This window comes from Muscardinus avellanarius (genome assembly GCF_963383645.1).
Source record: "Muscardinus avellanarius genome assembly, chromosome: 5".
Classification (NCBI taxonomy): Eukaryota; Metazoa; Chordata; class Mammalia; order Rodentia; family Gliridae; genus Muscardinus; species Muscardinus avellanarius.
The window spans coordinates 116245998-116263214 of NC_137790.1; the positions used below are offsets into that span (position 1 = coordinate 116245998).

Below are 17217 nucleotides of genomic sequence, written 5' to 3' on the forward strand. Positions count from 1 at the left end.
TGCTGCGGAAGAGGTTTGAGGGAAGGGGATGGACGACAGGTAGAAGTTACAGTTAAGTGGGAGAATTAAGTTCTGAGTTCTATTACCTGGTAGGGAGACCCTAGTTTAAAATAGTATGTTGTCTACTTTAAAATGTCTAGAAGAAGCTGGGTGTGGTGGGGCATGCATGCTTGTAATTCCAGTACTTGGGAGGCTGAGACAGGGGATCTCAGGTTCAAGGCCAGCCTCAGCTACTTAGTGAGGCCCTCTGTAACTTAGTGAGACACTGTTTTAAAATAAAGAATAAACGCCAGGCATGGTGGCACGTGCTTGTAATTCCCGCATTTGGGAGGCTGAGACAGGAAGATTATGCAGGTTCAAAGCCAGCCTCAGCTACGTAGTGAGGCTCTTAGCAACTTGGCGAGACCCTGTTTCCAAATAAAATATAAAATAGGTCTGGGAGTGTAGCCAGGAGGTAGAAGGCCTTTGGGTTCCATCCCTAGTACCACTAATAATAATAATAATAAATAAATAAATAAAATTAAAAAGAAGCTGGAGTATAGCTCAGAGGTAGAATGCCCCTGGGTTCAATCTCCAGAACCTAAAAAAAAATTATATATATATATATATATATATATATATATATATATATATATATGAGAGAAATTTGAATGTTTGGTTACAGAGAGATGATTGATAAGATGTTTAAGGCGATAGATAGGCTAATTACCTGATTTGATCATTTTACAATCCATACATATATTGAAACATCCCTTCATACCCCAAGAATATGTACAGCCATCCTGTGCCAATTAAAACTAAAATTAAAACCAGAAATGTCACAGAGCTTATGAGAAATATAAATGAGATCATTTATTGGAAGCTGTTTTTCAAAATTGAAGTAATTGCCTAAATATTTTTTTAACCTGATGAGAACAGCAGGAGGTATGTGCTTCTGGGAAGTCAGTGTGGTGAGTGTGTCGTATTTCCAAGTCTCAGGATCGATCACCAGGGTGAGTGACAGCCGTTGGGCCCACAGGTGGTCAGAGCACATCTCTAGGCATCGGGACCAAAGAGCCCCCTCACTAGGAATCCTTGGAGCCTGTGAAATTCAGGCAAGCATCCTATCTTGTAGCTCAGACGTTTTACTTTTTTTTTCTTCTCTCCAGACCAGGTGGGTGACTATTGCTATAAATAATCCTGGAACTTTGGATTTACAGCTAATTACTTATTTGATCCCTGTCACACACTTTCCTCGCTGTCTGATTTATCGTTCCCATTCTCATTCTATTTCTCTTGTGCAATTCCTTGGACGTGCTCTTTACTGGCTTGTCTAAAACGATCTTTGGACTGATAACACACTTCTAGAGGAGGCACCCGGGAGTCTCTCTGGAAGGAGGAGAGCGCTTTCCTGGGGCAGCGGAAGGTGAGAATGTTAACCTCGTTTCTGATCAAGTGGTTTGAGAACATGGTTCAGGTCTCTTGCCAAGCCCCCTCCATCCCAAGGGCATGTACGTCCATGCACACACACACACACACACACACACACACACACACACATACACATACACACACACATACATATGCACGCATGCATGCACATTAGGTGGTTTCACCATGCAGAGAAGCTGGGCTGGGCAGCTGGAGGCCTCTCTGTCAAGGGCAGAACTCACTCCTTTTGGCTGGGACAGCTGGGGAGCTCACTCCTGTGACCAATGGACAGATTACAAAGAAAGAAGCATCTGGTGCTGACAGCCACGTGTGCTCAGCCTCTGCCTGCAAATTCACCCATCAGCTTCCTAATTCTTTAGGGACAGGTGTGTGTGGATGATGCATACCTCCTCTGGGAATCCCACAGCTGGAGGAATGCAGTCAAGGATTGACTGTAGCTTGAGAAAAACCTCCCAACCGCACAGAAACAGGGCGGAATCCTGCTTCTCAGCCCTGCCTTCCGTCCTGGTGGCATCCGTCATCCCTGTTGCTGAGGGCCTCTGCCTCTGCGGTCACCTGATCCTACCTGTCTGGGTTACGCCTAGTCTTGTCAGTATCTTAGATCCCTGAAACCATCCAGCTGCTCGGCCCTGCCTCCAGGCGGCCAGATTTCATCGCAGCCTTGGTACCAGGCATTTTAAAGCCTCCCCAGGTGATTCTAAACTGCAGCCGGGGTCATGGACCACTGACCCAATAGTTCGGGTCTCATCAACCCTTCTCGCCTTCATCTGGCCAGACGTGCTACAGCTAAGGCCATCTGTGGCACGCCCGGAACGAGGCAGCCTGGCCCGGTGATGTCAGGATTCTGATCACATTAAAGCCACACAGGTCGCCCACAGAGGCCCTACTTTCCTTCTTAACTTGTCCTTCTCCACATAAAAGGGTGTGTTAAAAAAAAAAAAAAAGCATTTGGTCCCTTGGTGCTCGACTATTCATTCTCTTGAAAGAGAATATGAGAGCGACGATTTCCTCCTTTTCCCAGCAATGCTCTTGATCTGACTGCCCTCAGCCCATCTGCAGCCAGTCATTATGAAAAGCCAGTCAAAGACATTCCCTGACATAAGCGCAACGCATTCATCTTCCTTAATATCACCCATAATCCCACACCCGGACCCGGCCAGCCTTCTGGTCAGGCAGAATGAAATCCAGGACCCCGGCGCTTAAAAGGAGGAAGCTTGATGATAGGCTAGAACCGTTTAAAATACAATTTTCTCAGCACCTCACCCGAATTTCTCTTAGCTAAAGCGTTTCCACCTGACTTGAGCCTCTTCGGAGGCCACCCGTCTGTGTGTCTTAATCGCCCACGGTGGCTTAGGACGACAGCTGCTTCGGCACATATGTGTCTCCGATAACAGAACCCATTTAACTGCTCTTAATCCACAGGGGTATGATTATGTCGGGGTAATAACTCCTGAGGATGGCTTTGCCACGGTTAAACCACGCTGAGAGGGAGCGACCTACGGAGTCTGCATAAATTAGTCTGCCAGGTACAAAATCTGCAGGTAGTCAATTGTGTTACCTCCAATAATGGGGTATCATTCCACACCCAGTGTGTGTGACCAGATGGGAGGCAACTTTGTCATTGTTTAAGGTACATGAGTTTTATTTTTTAAAATATGCCTGTAACTTTCTACATTTCCACAACCCCTAATATATTTTCTGCCCACTTTTTTATTTCTTTCTTTCTTTCTTTTTTTTTTTTTTTCAGTCCTGGGGATGGAACCCAGGTGCATTCTACCTCCAAACTACACCCCCAGCCCAATTTTTATTCTTTATTTTGAAACGGGGTCTCCTTGAGTTGCAAAGGGCCTCACTAAGTAGCTGAGGCTGCCCTCAAACCGCAATCCTCTTATCACGGCCTCCCAAATGCTGGGATTACAAGCGTGCGCCACCATGTCCGGCTCATTTCATTTTAAAATGAGACTTCAGTTGATGCTCCAATTCTCATCAGCTCTTAATAATACACCAATTAATAATACACCAGTTTTTTAACCAGACATGGTGGTCCACACCTGTAATCCCAGTACTTGGAGGCTGAGACAGGTAGGTTCGAGGCCAGCCTCAGCAAATTAACAAGACCCTCAGCAACTTAGTGAGATCCTGTTCCAAAATAAAAATTAAAGTCAGGTGTGATAGCACAGGATTGTAATCCCAGAACTTGGGAGGCTGAGACAGGAGGATTACAGATATACAGCCAGCCTCAGCTATTTAGTGAGGCCCTTTGCAACTCAGTGAGACCCTGTTTCAAAATAAAGAATAAAAATTAGGGCTGGAGCTGTAGCTCAGAGGTAGAATGCCCCTGGGTTGCATCCCCAGTACCGCACAAAAAAGTGGGGGCTGGGGGTATAGCTCAGAGGTAGAATGCCCTTGGGTTCAATCCAAAAAACTTGATATAATAAATAAATAAATAAATAAATAAATAAAATTAAATAGGGCTGGAGGTATGGCTTGGAGGTAGAATGCCCCTAGATTCAATACCCAATTAAAAAAAACATTGATTTCTAAACAGAATCAAGTGTTCATCCCTGTTTTTCTTTTGGTCTCTGGTTCAGTTTTGAAACTGCTCATGTTCCCCTAGTAAAGTCTGCCACTTTTATGGAAAAATATCACAACCGTAATCAAAGTAACTTAACTTTTTTGTGTGTGAGGCTGGACCTGAACTTGTGATCTTCCTGTCTCAGTCTCCCAAGTACTGGGATTACAAGCCTGTGCCACCATGCCAAGTCAAAGTAACTAGCTTTGAGGATCATACCACAAAGACTAGTTGGAAGTAATCTTTAGTCAATTAAACAAGTGCGATCAGATATCTACCTTAAACCTAAACTGTCTACATCAAGACCATGTCACTGGTGACCCAAAGATTACCTAGAAGCATAGAACCTGCTCGACCTAGATTATTAGAAAGTCTAGCCTAGCTGGGTGTGGTGGCACACGCTTGTAATCCCCGCACTTGGGAGGCGGAGACAGGAGGATCGCGCAGGTTTGAAGCCAGCCTCACTGGCTTAAGAGACCCTGTTTCCAAATAAAAATATAAAAAATAGGTCTGGGAGTGTAGCCCGGAGGTAGAAGGCCCCTGGGTTCCATCCCCAGTACCACAAAAAATAAAAAATTAAAAATAAAAAAGTCTAGCCTAGACTACTTTACCTTCCAAATGTTAAAGATTGGGTGCTGAATTGTGAAATGAAGAAGTAACTAATTAATTCAAATATTAAGGCCAAATACCATCATATGGATACACAAGAACAAGCTCTTGTGAAGTATCAACATTATTTTAAAGACAGATGAGGAGGACTGGTGACTTCACCATTGGTAGAGTTCACACACACAAGAGTTCAGTCCCCAGCACCTCAAAAAAAGGTGAAGCCAAAAGCTAATCATCTCTCTCTGTTTCTGTCTCACTCACTCTCGTGTGTGTGTGTGTGTGTGTGTGTGTGTGTGTGTGTGTGTGTGTGTGTTGGTAATAGGGACTGAATGAAGAGGCATTTTACCTCTAAGATACAGCCCCATTCCTTTTTTTTTTTTTTTTTTTTTTTTTTGGTGGTACTGGGGTTCCTGGAAGCCATTCTACCTCCGGGCTACACTCCCAGACCTATTTTTTTTTTATTTGGAAACAGGGTGTCTTAAGCCAGCATGGCTGGCTCCGAACCAGCATGATCCTCCTGTCTCCGCCTCCCAAGCGCAGGGATTACAAGTATGTGCCACCACGCCTGACCAGCCCCATTCCTTTTTATATTTTATTTTGAAACGAGGCCTCACTAAGTTACTAAGGGTCTTGCTAAATTGATGAGGCTGGCCTTGAACCTGTCGTCCTCCTGTCTCAGTCTCCCAAGTACTGAGATTACAGGCTTGTTCCACTATACCTGGCATCTTTGTGTATTTTTTTTTTTTTACATATTCTAAGGCATCAGAGTTTTGCAAAGGAAAGAGTGTGATCTGTTTTATGCATCTGAATTTGAATCCAGGCCTCCTACCTACTGGCTGTGAGACTTGGAGAAATTTTGGTGCTTTCAGTTTCCATCTTATGCAAGAGAAATAGCATGATGACCCCTCCCATGGAAGGACCAGAGATACATGCTAAATGCTAGGCCCCGTGAGCACCCAATCAACGAACAGCTGAGAGGAGCATGTGCTTCTTCTGAGATGTCTGAAAATCATTGGAAAAGATGTCACCATCAGGAATTAGAGGAAGAAGCAGAGCGACAAACTGAGAGACCAGTTTTGGGTTCATCCTCCCATAGGGAAAGTTAGGTGCCAGAGTTAAGTTCTAGAAAGACAAGGGCCTCAAGGTCTCACTTGTATGCACAGTCTTAAAAAGTGGGTCTCATAGAAGTTGAGAATAGGAGCCAGGCATGCTGTCACACGATTGTCATCCCAGTACCTCAGGGGCTGAGACAAGGGCATCGCAGGTCCACGCCCAGCCTCAGCTACTTAGTGAGGCCCTTGAAACTTAGTGAGACCCTGTTTCAAAATAAAGAATAAAAAATGGAGCTGGGGGTATAGCTCAGAGGTAGAGTGTCCCTGTGTTCCATCCCCAGTATTATAAAAAGGAGGAGGAGGAGGAGGAGGAGGAGGAGGAGGAGGAGGAGGGAGAAGGAGGAAGAAGGAAGAAAAAGAAGAAGAGGAAGAGGAGGAAAGAAGAAGAGAAGGAGAAGAAGAAGGAGAAGGAGAAGGAGAAGGAGAAGAAGAAGAAGAAGAAGAAGAAGAAGAAGAAGAAGAAGAAGTAGAGGAGGAGGAAGGAGGAGGAAAAAAGAAGAGGAGAAGAAAAAGAAGAGGAGGAGGAGGAGGAGGAGGAGAAGGAGGAGGAGGGTGAGAAATTGAGAGTCAAATAGTGGTTACCACAGGTTAGGGAGAATGGGCGGAGCATGGGGAGAGGTTGGCCAACAGAGACTGAATTTCAGTTAGAGAGGAACAAAAAGTTCTGGTGTGCTATTGCAAAGTGAGGTGGCTATAATTTCAATACTTTAAAGTTGATACTCCGGCGGGCGTGGTGGCGCACGCTTGTAATCCCCGTGCCTGGGAGGCAGACACAGGAGGATCAAGCAGGTTCGAAGCCAGCCACGTGCACTGGCTTAGGAGACCCTGTTTCCAAATAAAAATATAAAATAGGTCTGGGAGTGTAGCCCGGAGGTAGGAGGGCTTCCAGGAACCCCAGTACCAAAAAAAAAAGTTGATACTCCACTGTCTTTTTTCTTTTCCTTTTTTGGAACTGGAGGTTGAACCCAGGTTCATTCTACCTCTAAGCTATTACCGCAGCCTCTTTCTATTTTCTTGTTGTTGTTTTGTTTTGTGTTACTGGGGATGGAACCCAAGGGCATTCTACCTCTGAGCTACACTCCCAGTCCTATTTTTTATTCTTTATTTTGAAACAGGGTCTCACTAAGTTGTGGAGGGCCTTACTAAGTAGCTGAGGTTGTCCTGGAACTGTGATCCTCCTGTCTCAGCCTCCCAAGTGCTAGAATTGCAAGCATGTGCCACCATACCCAGCCAGACCCTTTCTATTTTGAAACATGATCTCATTAAGTTGTTAAGGCTGGCCTCCAAACCATGATCTTCCTGTCTCAGCCTCCTAAGTATTATGATTACAGGGATGCACCTCTGTTCCTGGCTGATGTGGAGTGACTATAAATAATAATAAATGTATAGCATATTATAAAAACCTGGAAGAAAGGATTTGGGAAGATTTTACCATAAAAAAATGATCAATGAGGAGATAGATATGCTTACCTTGATTTAAACACTACACTATATATAGAGACACATAATATATTGAATAATATATAATATATATTGCATAATATATATTGCATGATATATAATATATAACATATATTACATAATACCCTGTAAAACCCAGGGACATTCTACCTCTGCGCTACACTTCCAGCCCTATATTTTTTATTCTTTTTCTTTTGAAACAGGGTCTAAGTAGCTGAGGCTGTCTGTGAATCATGATCCTTCTGTATCAACCTCCCAATTACTGGGATTACAAGCATGCGCCACCACACCTGGCTAATTTTTGTTTTTATGCATCAGTTTTTAAACATTTAAAATTTAAAAACATCAAGAAAAAAATCAGCAGCAGCCCTGCTTGTCAGTCCTTTCCTGGGCTCACAGGTATTTAGGACAATGACTTTACTAGCTGTTGGGAATGGGATCATTGAAAAGGAAAGGTGTGTGTGGTACTTGGGGTTGTACCCAGGGGCATTCTACCTCTCAGATACACCCCCAGCCCTTTTTATTTTTTCAGTTTTGAAAACTAGGATGCAACAGTATCACTAGCTAGAATAGGCAACAGGCCCCTGAGCTTTAAAAGGCAGATGGCCCAGGCCAGCTGGGTAAAATGACACAAGGACTTCTTTCTCTTCCTCCAACAGGTGGACATCCCAGGTTAACTTTCTGGGCTTCCTCCACCGCCCCACACCTGCCGTACCTGAGGCCAAAGTGGTAAGAGCACAGCGCATCAGGAAGAGGGCCTCCCTTCTGAGCTGTGCAAGGCAATTGTAGAGATGTGGGCTGCAAGGGGGTGAACAGTGGGCCCCTGGGGCAGGTTGGGGCAGCAGAAGACAAGAAGCATGCTTGTGGGGTACTGTGGGAATGGAGAGTGCCGCCTCTCAGTTGGGTCCCAGAGACTCCAAGTTCCAGCAATTCCTTCCCAAAGGATGTTGGAGAAGCCACCTGCTCACACACTGAAGTAGCTTCAACACACTCTCTATAATCTGAATCATAAGTCTCATCTGGTTAAAAAAAAAAAAACTATTTTCCTATAGTATGAAGTTTCTATCAAGCTTTTTATAATTCTTCAATCATGAGCTTCAAAATAAAATGTTTTTCTAAAGCCGGGCGGGGTGGTACACGTTTATAATCCCAGCATTCGGGAGGCTGAAACCGGAGGATCGCGGTTCTGGGACAGCCTCAGCTACTCAGTGAGGCCCTCTGCAACTCAGTGAGACCCGGTTTCAAAATAAAGAATAAAAAAATAGGGTAGGGGGTGTAGCTCCAAGGTCGAATGCCACTGGGTTCTATCCCCAGACCCGCAAATAAATAAATAAATAAATAAATAAATAAATAAATAAATAAATAAAATGCCTTTCTAGCCGGCATGGTGGCACCTGCTCATAATCCCAGTAATTGGGAGGCTGAGACAGGAAGATTGAAAGTTCCAAGCCGCCTCAGCAACTTAGTGAGATCCTATTTCAAAATAAAAGAGTAAAATAGGGCTGGAGGTGTATCTCAGAGATAGAATGCCCCAGTGTTCAATCCCCAGTACTATCACCACCAAAAAAACCAAAAAATGCTTTTCAATGTATGACTAGAGTTGCAATCTGTGACACGTGAGTGGTTAATTTTATTTTTCATGTAAAAAAAAATATTCCCACTGGGCATGGCGGCACACACTTGTAATCCCAGTACTTGGGAGGCTGAGACAGGAGGATCCTAGGTTTTTGTCCAGCCTCAACAACTTGTGAGACCCTCCACAACTTAGTGAGCCCCTGTTTCAGAATAAATAATAAAAAATAGGGCTACAGATATAGCTTGGAAATAAAATGCCCTTAGGTTCTACCCTTAGTACTGCAAAAAAAATTCTTTTTACCAGCTCATTGAACTGTCTTGGCAACAGAAAAATCAGTATATCAAAGAATGATTACTATCATATGATTTCAGAATATCCTATTTTGACGATGTTCCACAATGCTTCAAACCACCAAAACAGAAACCCACCCCCATGCTTTGAGCTCAAAACTGGCCCTTTCTGTCTTGATGGCTACATTTAGAGTTTAAACATCGTTATTGAAATTTTACAGGTGACAGGCATATCGGGAAAAGTGGAGCCCACCAGTTGTGTCACCTGGAAAGAAAAACATTCCTTCCTCATAATGAATGGATTTGTGTGCTAGGTCTGAATGCCAGTGACCTCTAGAAAATGAACCACTGACCCATAAATGGATGAGAATCCTCCGGAGTAAATGAGGCAGAAGTTTTCCCAGCATAACCGTGCAGGCTGGAAGGGCAGATTCTTGTTATAATTAAGAGAGATGGAGTGGTCGATAGGGAACCATTCATAGGAGCAAACATGACTACATGGCCCAGCTATTATTCGGACCCATTCTTCATTCGCACGTGATACCATATATCTGGGTTTTAAAAGTGACCCAAGCATCGGGCATAAAAATAACACACATAGACTTGTACAGCAGAGCCAAGCCAAAAAAAAAAAAAAAAGCCTTTAGGTTATGAATGCCATCAGTGGCCAATTTATTTCCAGGGAATCTCCATCTCTGTCTATACTGGTAAATACAGTAGCCATTAAAATGAGCTCTTGAAATTTGGCTAGTTGAAACCAGAGGAACTGTAAGGATAATTTATGCATCAGCTCTCAAAGACTTAGCACAGGGAAATAGAGAAAATCGTAAAATAACTCAATAATTTTTATATCAGTTCTATATTAAAGTGAAAGTATTCTGGATATCTTGGGTTAAAAAAAAAGACATCATCAAGTTAATGCCAACTGTTTCTTATTTTGTTTTTTCATATGGCTACTAGGACATCATCATCATTATCATTATTATTATTATTATTATTATTATTATTATTATTATTATTTGATGGTACCAGGGATGGAACCCAGGGGTAGTCTATTTCCGATCTACACCCCCAGCCCAATTTTTCATTCTTTACTCTGAAACAGGGTCTTGCTGAGTTGCAAAGGGCCTCACTAAGTAGCTGAGGGTGTCCGGGAATGGAAGGAAACTGGTCAGAAAGTGGCTGACACTTGCTAAGTTACCTTTCCATTCTATCAGCACTGAAAGTTTCTGCAGATTCCAATGTTTGCTTGATAACTTTCTTCTTTTTATTTTCCATTTATTTATTTGCTTATTTATTTGTTTATTTATTTATGGTGGTGCTGGGGATTGAACCTGGGGCCATTCTACCTCTAAGCTATACCCCCTAACCCTATTTTATTTTATTTTTTTTATTTGGAAACAGAGTCTCTCTAAAGTTGCTGAGAGCCTTACTAAGTTGCTGAGGCTGGTCTCAAACCTGCAATCCTCCTGTCCCAGACTCCCAAGTACTGGGATTACAGGAGTGTACCATCATGCCCAGTTTGCTTGATAACTTTCTAAAGGAACAACAAAAAAAGGTGAATTTCTGGGAAATGAGTTGTGTGTTTTAGTACTTTTATTGGTTTATTAGACTCTCATGTCTTAAGTTATATATTAATCAAAAGTTGGATTCTGGAAGAAACAGAAAAAGAATCTCTAGAGGTCGCTGGATCTGCTCAAAGGAATCTATTCTGAGGACAGAGTCGGGGCTCTTATTCTTTTATATTAACAGGGTGAACTCCTTTCAATTGGGAGGAATATCAAAGGATTCTCCTTACTTCAATGACACCTAGATGAAATATCATTGGCCGGGCAGCAACGGTACTTTGAATGAGAAGATGTAACCCACGAAGACATTTGCAACAGGAGTATAAACTTCCAGGGTGAAATATGTGCCAAGGGCATGGTGATTAGGAAGTTCTGACACTGAGAGGGATGTTTATTTAAATGAGCTTCCTGCTCCTAATGAGGCCCATTGGATTTGTTTATTCTACAGTTCCCCCGACATCCTGTTATGTTCCATTGAGAGCCATACTTTTATGCTTAGGCAGAAATAAATTATATTATCAGTATATATCATTGGGATCCCCCCAACAAACAGGGCTTTCAACACGTACACTTACATGTAGTTGACAGGGGGCACTTAATATGGATGGTCTGCAGTATACAAAGAGGATTGCCACCATAGGACAATCTGGTGAAGATACGCTTTCTTCAGGAGGCTGGGGAGAAATGCTCAAGTTATCATGAAGACTGAGAGAGCTCTGCGAGGAAAGAGAGGGTGTGGTTTAAAGCCACCAGCCCGAGGATCCTCGCAGAAAGCAAGCGCGGGACTTTTGATGAGAACCGCTTCGTCGTAAACAGAGCCAGCATGGGAGGACATCGCCGCACGTGTATTCATCAAACCACAAAAAGAATGTAGCCGGGCAAAGATGAAAGGTTATGGAGCCTATAAAGTAAGTGTTCAGAAAACCTCTTGCTATTGTTTGGAAACATGGCCCATAGCATGAGTAAAAGTTGGTCTCTGTATCACAGTAATAAATGCAAAGGTTCCAGAATATTCACTGCACCCGCCCCGCTTTTGTCTAGATCCAACTGTGTGAAGCTTTACTCACCAGTCAGCTGCCGGTGACTCATGGCTAAATCATTGCGCTCTCCTTTTTCCTTTTATATTTTTTAATACAGTTGCAAATCACATGGCTTGCTTCATTGTTCCCCGCCCCCAACCCCATCACCCTAGGAAAGCTAAGTGGCCCTAATAGCCGCCTTCTCTCAATGAACTCAAGCCATTCAGTGAAAAGAGTCGCTCTCCACTTTGTCAAATCTTGTTGACAGTAATTTCTTGAAAAGCTGAAGAGTGATTCTTGGGGATTTTCTGGAGCCCTGTGAAAATTCATATCCCTTTGCCACCTACGTGACTCGAAGGTCGGTGCCCACGAAGGAGACCTAAGGAATGTTGCAGAAATATAAATAGGCCAGCACTGAAATTTAATTAGGCACTGCAGATGTTAATAATAAATTCAATTAATTTCACCTTCTACGTAGACTGGAGGAGAAAAGAAACCCAGGCAAAATAATAATTCATTTTAAATGCCTTAATTGGTAACCCCCTTTCCTGGAGAGTGATTTATGCAGTAATTTACTGACTGTGTCTTCTAAGATTGTTCCAAACCAGTCCTTTTGAAATAATAATAACTTCTGAATGTGTGTTGTGAGAGATATAACAAATGACTTCTTATTAATTTTCATTTAATGAGTTGCCTATTCACATGGTAATTCTTTAAAAATTCTCTTCCGAAGATAAACAGGTTATAAATACTGTGTGAGGATAACACTTCTATTTCACAAAAATCAAGACGGGAAGATCTGTCTCGTGTTCTTTACATGATTTGAAGGTCAATTTTGCAAATTTTCTATTCTAAATGGGCATCTATTTCTTTCCCAGCTATCCTAGCAAGTCATTCTAAATTTCTATTGCCAGGTGATTATAAATTGATTAAAAATTAAAAACCGAATATTCACCAGCAGCAAAGGTCCTTGAAGAACAAAAAGGAAGAGGGCAGGAAGCGTGGATCACGTTCAAGGTGGAAAAGCAAGTAGGATTAGTTACTAGTCCATGAAGAACAAAGGCATAAAAATAATTTCCCTTAAATACCCCTTTTGAAAAAGATCCCATCATTTCCTACGTAAAAAGTAATATTTAAGAACCGTAAGTGCTTATACGCTTAAAAAGTTTAGCCACGTAACAACTAACTCTGTGTTAGAACAGCAAGAACGAGAAGTAAATAAAAAATAAAGTAAAACCATAACAGCTAAGAAGAACGTGTGAGTCCTAAGTGGGTTCAGAAGTCGGGCAACAGACAGGGCAAGACTCTTAAACACAATTCCTCATAGAAGTTGAAAGAGCGTTCCTAGAGTCTTAAATAATTCAGATGCAATTTTTACTTACAGGAGAACCGGAAGGGCCTCGCCCCTAACCCGCACTGCCTCACGCCCTCTCCGTGGAAGAGCCCGTACTGGACCTCCCCGGTGAACTTGTGCAGCTCCTGCCCCGAGGCGTTGACGAGCAAAGCCCCTGTTTTGCAGAGGATGGTGGCTTTAATCCAGAACGGCGTCCCCAGGGCTGTCACAACTCCGAGGGCACACACGAAGCTTAATATCCCAGCCGTGCAAAATATGATTTTCTTCTGTTGGCTTGGCATGATGAGCAGTGACTTCTGTGAAGGTGCGGTTGGAAAGCAAGCCCCCTGGGAGCGCGGACCAGGGACTGCCCCTGGGAGTGCGTTTACCGTGGGAGCTGAAGGTTCGGAGGCCGGCTGGGAAGGCGGCTTCCCTCTGGACGCTGGTTCCTGCCAGGCCGAAGGTCAGGACAGGAAGCTGTCTTCATCACTCAGGCTTGGCTTTCTGCCTCTTCTGCGGCTGCTTTTCTCTAAATTGAAATCTTTGGGCTAAGAATTTGTAAAAGAAAACTTGTTCGAACGGCCTCCAGGTGTCTCCTCTAGTGTCACTTAGTAAGGGAGAGCTAGGGTGACAGATGGAGACCTCTGTAACTTGATCAGTGCCTCCCTTCCTCCTCCGCCTGCTGTCCCATTGGGTGAGCTGAAACTTTCAGAAACAGGCCTGCCTGGCTCCAACCATGAATTGCCGGCAATTTGAGAAGTTCACTTACCGATGTGTTTTTATTTCTGTTTGTTTTAGTTTGGGGTCCAAAGAGAGGGGGTGTTTTGGCAGGTAGGAGGAGCATGTGTGATAGTAATTAATTGATTTTTTGGTGTGAGTGTTATTGGGGGTGGAACCCAGAGGCTTTCTACCTCTGGACTATACTCCCAGACCTATTTTATAATTTATTTGGAAACAGGGTCTCACTAAGCTGCTGAGAACCTCACTAAGTAGCTGAGGCTGGCTTCGAACCTGCGCGATCCTCCTGTCTCGGCCTCCCAAGTGTGGGGATTACAAACATGCGCCACCACGCCCAGCTTAATTGATTTTTTAAAAATTTAATTGAGCCCCAGCATGGTGACACAGGCCTGTAATCCTAGTACTTGGGAGGCTGAGACAGAAGGATAACAGGTGTGAGGCCAGCCTCATTTAGGGACACTAAGGGACACTCTCAGCAACCTAGCAAGACCCTGTTGCAAAAACAAAATAAATAAATAAATAAAAAGGACTAGGGGGTTTAGTTAGGAGGTACAATGCCCCCAGGTTCAATCCCCAGTACCACACACCATTTTTTAAAAATTGTAGCAGAATGCAAATATCGCATTGCATCGGGTCCTGTGTGGATATGCAGTGCCCCAGAGTATCACGGGCACGTGTCCTCCCAACCCCCACCTCTCCCAGATCCACGGTGATGGATCAGTAAAGAATCTTATTCAGATTCTTTTCGGTACATGAAAATATGTAGACGCAGTTGCATATATGTAAACCCCAAACTCCTGTTCTTCAAAGCATTTGCTTCGGTATGATAGCAAAAGGATACTAGAATCTGTAAAAACTAGGGCGTTTTAATAGGAAGGGGTTGTGATGAGATAGACTGCACCGTAGAAGAGCAAGGGTCCCAGGGAACATGAGCCGTTGGGGAGCCGAGAGACAAAGTCATGCGCAAGATTATGCAGTGAAATGAGTTTGGTTAAGTTGGGAAGATCTACCCGGCGCAGTGGCACATACCTTTAGTCCAAATACTGGGAGGCTAAGATGGGAGGGTTGTAAGTTTGAGGACAGCCTCGGCAACTCAGCGACATCCTTAGTAACTTAGGGTCTGGCCCTCAGTGAGACTCGTTTCAAAATATAAAATGAAATAGAACTGGGGTGGTAGCTCAAGGGTAGAATACCCCTGATCTCAACCCCCAGTACCCACCCTCTGGGGAGCCATTAAGGCTTTCCCCTAGATTAATGTTTCTGACTCAGCTGACTGTCCTTCACCCAGAGTCAACAAGGTTTGGGGTTATGGAAAGTTCTAAAAGGTCTGAGAGAAGATCAGGTGGTGATGGCACGCGGGTACTGATTGACCTACCTGTAATGTATGTGCTTTGGATTGGTCCGTATTGTATTCCGGTGGTGAGAGCACAAGAATGTTGATTGACCAGTAACTCTGTAATTACCCCAGGAGAGGGAGAGAGATGAGATTGACCCAGAAGTAGGCGTCGCGGCCAGTAAGGTCGGCGCAATAGAGAATACCGACCCAGGCGTAGTCGTCGACCAGTCGGAAATATTGACCCAGGAACAGGGGTCGACCAGTAGAGATAGTAGGCTGGTGGCTCCCCCACGTTAGAATTAAAAATTCTTCATCCTCACGCCTCTCTTCAGAACCTGTACTTTTGCTGGTTGGCTCCGGCACCACCCTCAAAACTGCAGCCCTGTGAATTAAAGCTCAGGATTCAGTGAGTGGTACCTTCTTAATTTTGCATATAGCATGAGATTCTTGATTCTTCCCCCTATACACAGATACGAGACTGGGGTGTGTGTGTGTGTGTGTGTGTGTGTGTGTGTGTGTGTGTGTGTGTGTGTGTTTTGTATGCTATGGTACTGTGCGGGGCTCTAACCTGCAAAGTTAATTTTTAGTAAGAACAATTTGTCTAACTCTCATAAGTATTTTACCTATATTATCCCAATTCTCACAATTATTATATAAAGCGATGATGATGATGATTTGCCCATTTTTCAGACAAGGAAACTGAAGCCAGAGAGAATAAGCAATTTTCTGAAGAGGGTAGTGGAGCTGGGATTCATATTCAAGTTTGAAGCTGGGCTTGGTTGCACATGCCTGTAATCTCAGTGCTTGGGAGGCTGAGACAGGAGGATCACAGGTTAACTGACAGCCTCAGCTACTTAGTGAGGCTCTTAGCAACTTATCAAGACCCTTTATCCAAATAAAAAATGAGATAATTCTGGGATTGTAGCTTGGAGGTAGATTACTCCTAAACTAAATCCCTAGCACCACACACACACACACACACACACACACACACACACACACACACTAAAAATCAAATTTGGAAGTTTATGTACTATTCTAATCCAAGCCACTGGCCTTGAAGAGGTAGTCGAGCCCCTAGCATTTCGGCAGAAATGCTAGGGGCATTTCTTAGAGAAGATTCAATCTTCTCTAAGAGATGGACTTCTCAGCACAGCTACCCTGTCTTAGTGGTTACTGGAGCCCCATTTGTTACAGAAAGACAAGTAAGCATAGAACTGATTAAAGAATGCCCTGTACCTTCAGGGAAGGTGGGGAGCGATGTAACTATGGCCACAGAGGAACTGGGCACATAGATTCCAAAGGCGCACCCAAGATAAAGCTTAAGGTTTAAGTAGGTCTTTTTATTTGGTGCAACGTGATGCACAGAATAAACAACTCATCACAGATTATTTGGCCATCCAATGAATTCTGAATTCTCCTCTGGATTTACAGTAATGGTCACCATAGCAAATGAAGGGGTCCCAGTATCCCCAATAAGCACATATCTGGGGATATATGTGCCCCACCACCGCAGGAAGTTTAGCTTAAGATGTCTAAGGAAAGCCAGGAGGGTGTGATGGCACACGTCTGTATTCCTAGTACTTGGGAGGCCGAAACAGGAGGATTGCAGGTTCAAGGACAGCCTCAGCAAGTAGTGAGACTCTCGTTTCAAAATAAAAATAAAATAGGCCTGGGGGTGTGTGGCTTGGAGGTAGAATGCCTCTGGGTTCAATCCCCAGTACCACACATATTAAAAAAGAAAAAGAAGCCATCTAAGGAAAGTAAAACTTATTAAATCAAATATTTGGTCATTGGAAAAATGTAACAGAACTTAACTATAAATAATGTTCTGTTCTAGCAGAAATTACCTACAACTTAATCAATAGTATTCAGAGCTCTATGGAAAGAACATGGTAAAAGAAGGGTTATTAACATAAGACAGTGGTTAATTTCTAAAACCCACCCTAGTGTGTCTAACACTGTTCAACAAGGATTCCTGACTGTGGATGTAGAGAACAGTGTGTGTGTGTGTGTGTGTGTGTGTGTGTGTGTGTGTGTGTGTGTCTGTCTGTCTGTCTGTCTGTTACTAGAGATTGAGCCCAAGGGCATTCTACTTCTGAGCTGCATCTCCATCTCCACCTCATTTATCTTTTATTTTGAAGCAGGGTTTTACTAAATTGCTAAGGGTTT

At 43.5% G+C, this 17217-nt stretch overlaps 1 protein-coding gene across 2 annotated transcripts in view; it reads right to left on the reverse strand.

The window, feature by feature from the left end:
• The window catches only part of CLRN1 (clarin 1), a gene marked incomplete at both ends in the record, with an annotated part of 44080 nt that extends 30807 nt beyond the window's left edge, over positions 1 to 13273 (reverse strand). For both annotated transcript variants that reach the window (XM_080696120.1, XM_080696119.1), the window contains one exon: positions 13021 to 13273. In XM_080696120.1, the coding sequence (XP_080552246.1) occupies positions 13021 to 13273 (253 nt within the window). The remainder of the gene's footprint in view (positions 1 to 13020) is intronic.
• Between the last annotated feature and the right edge of the window lie 3944 nt (positions 13274 to 17217).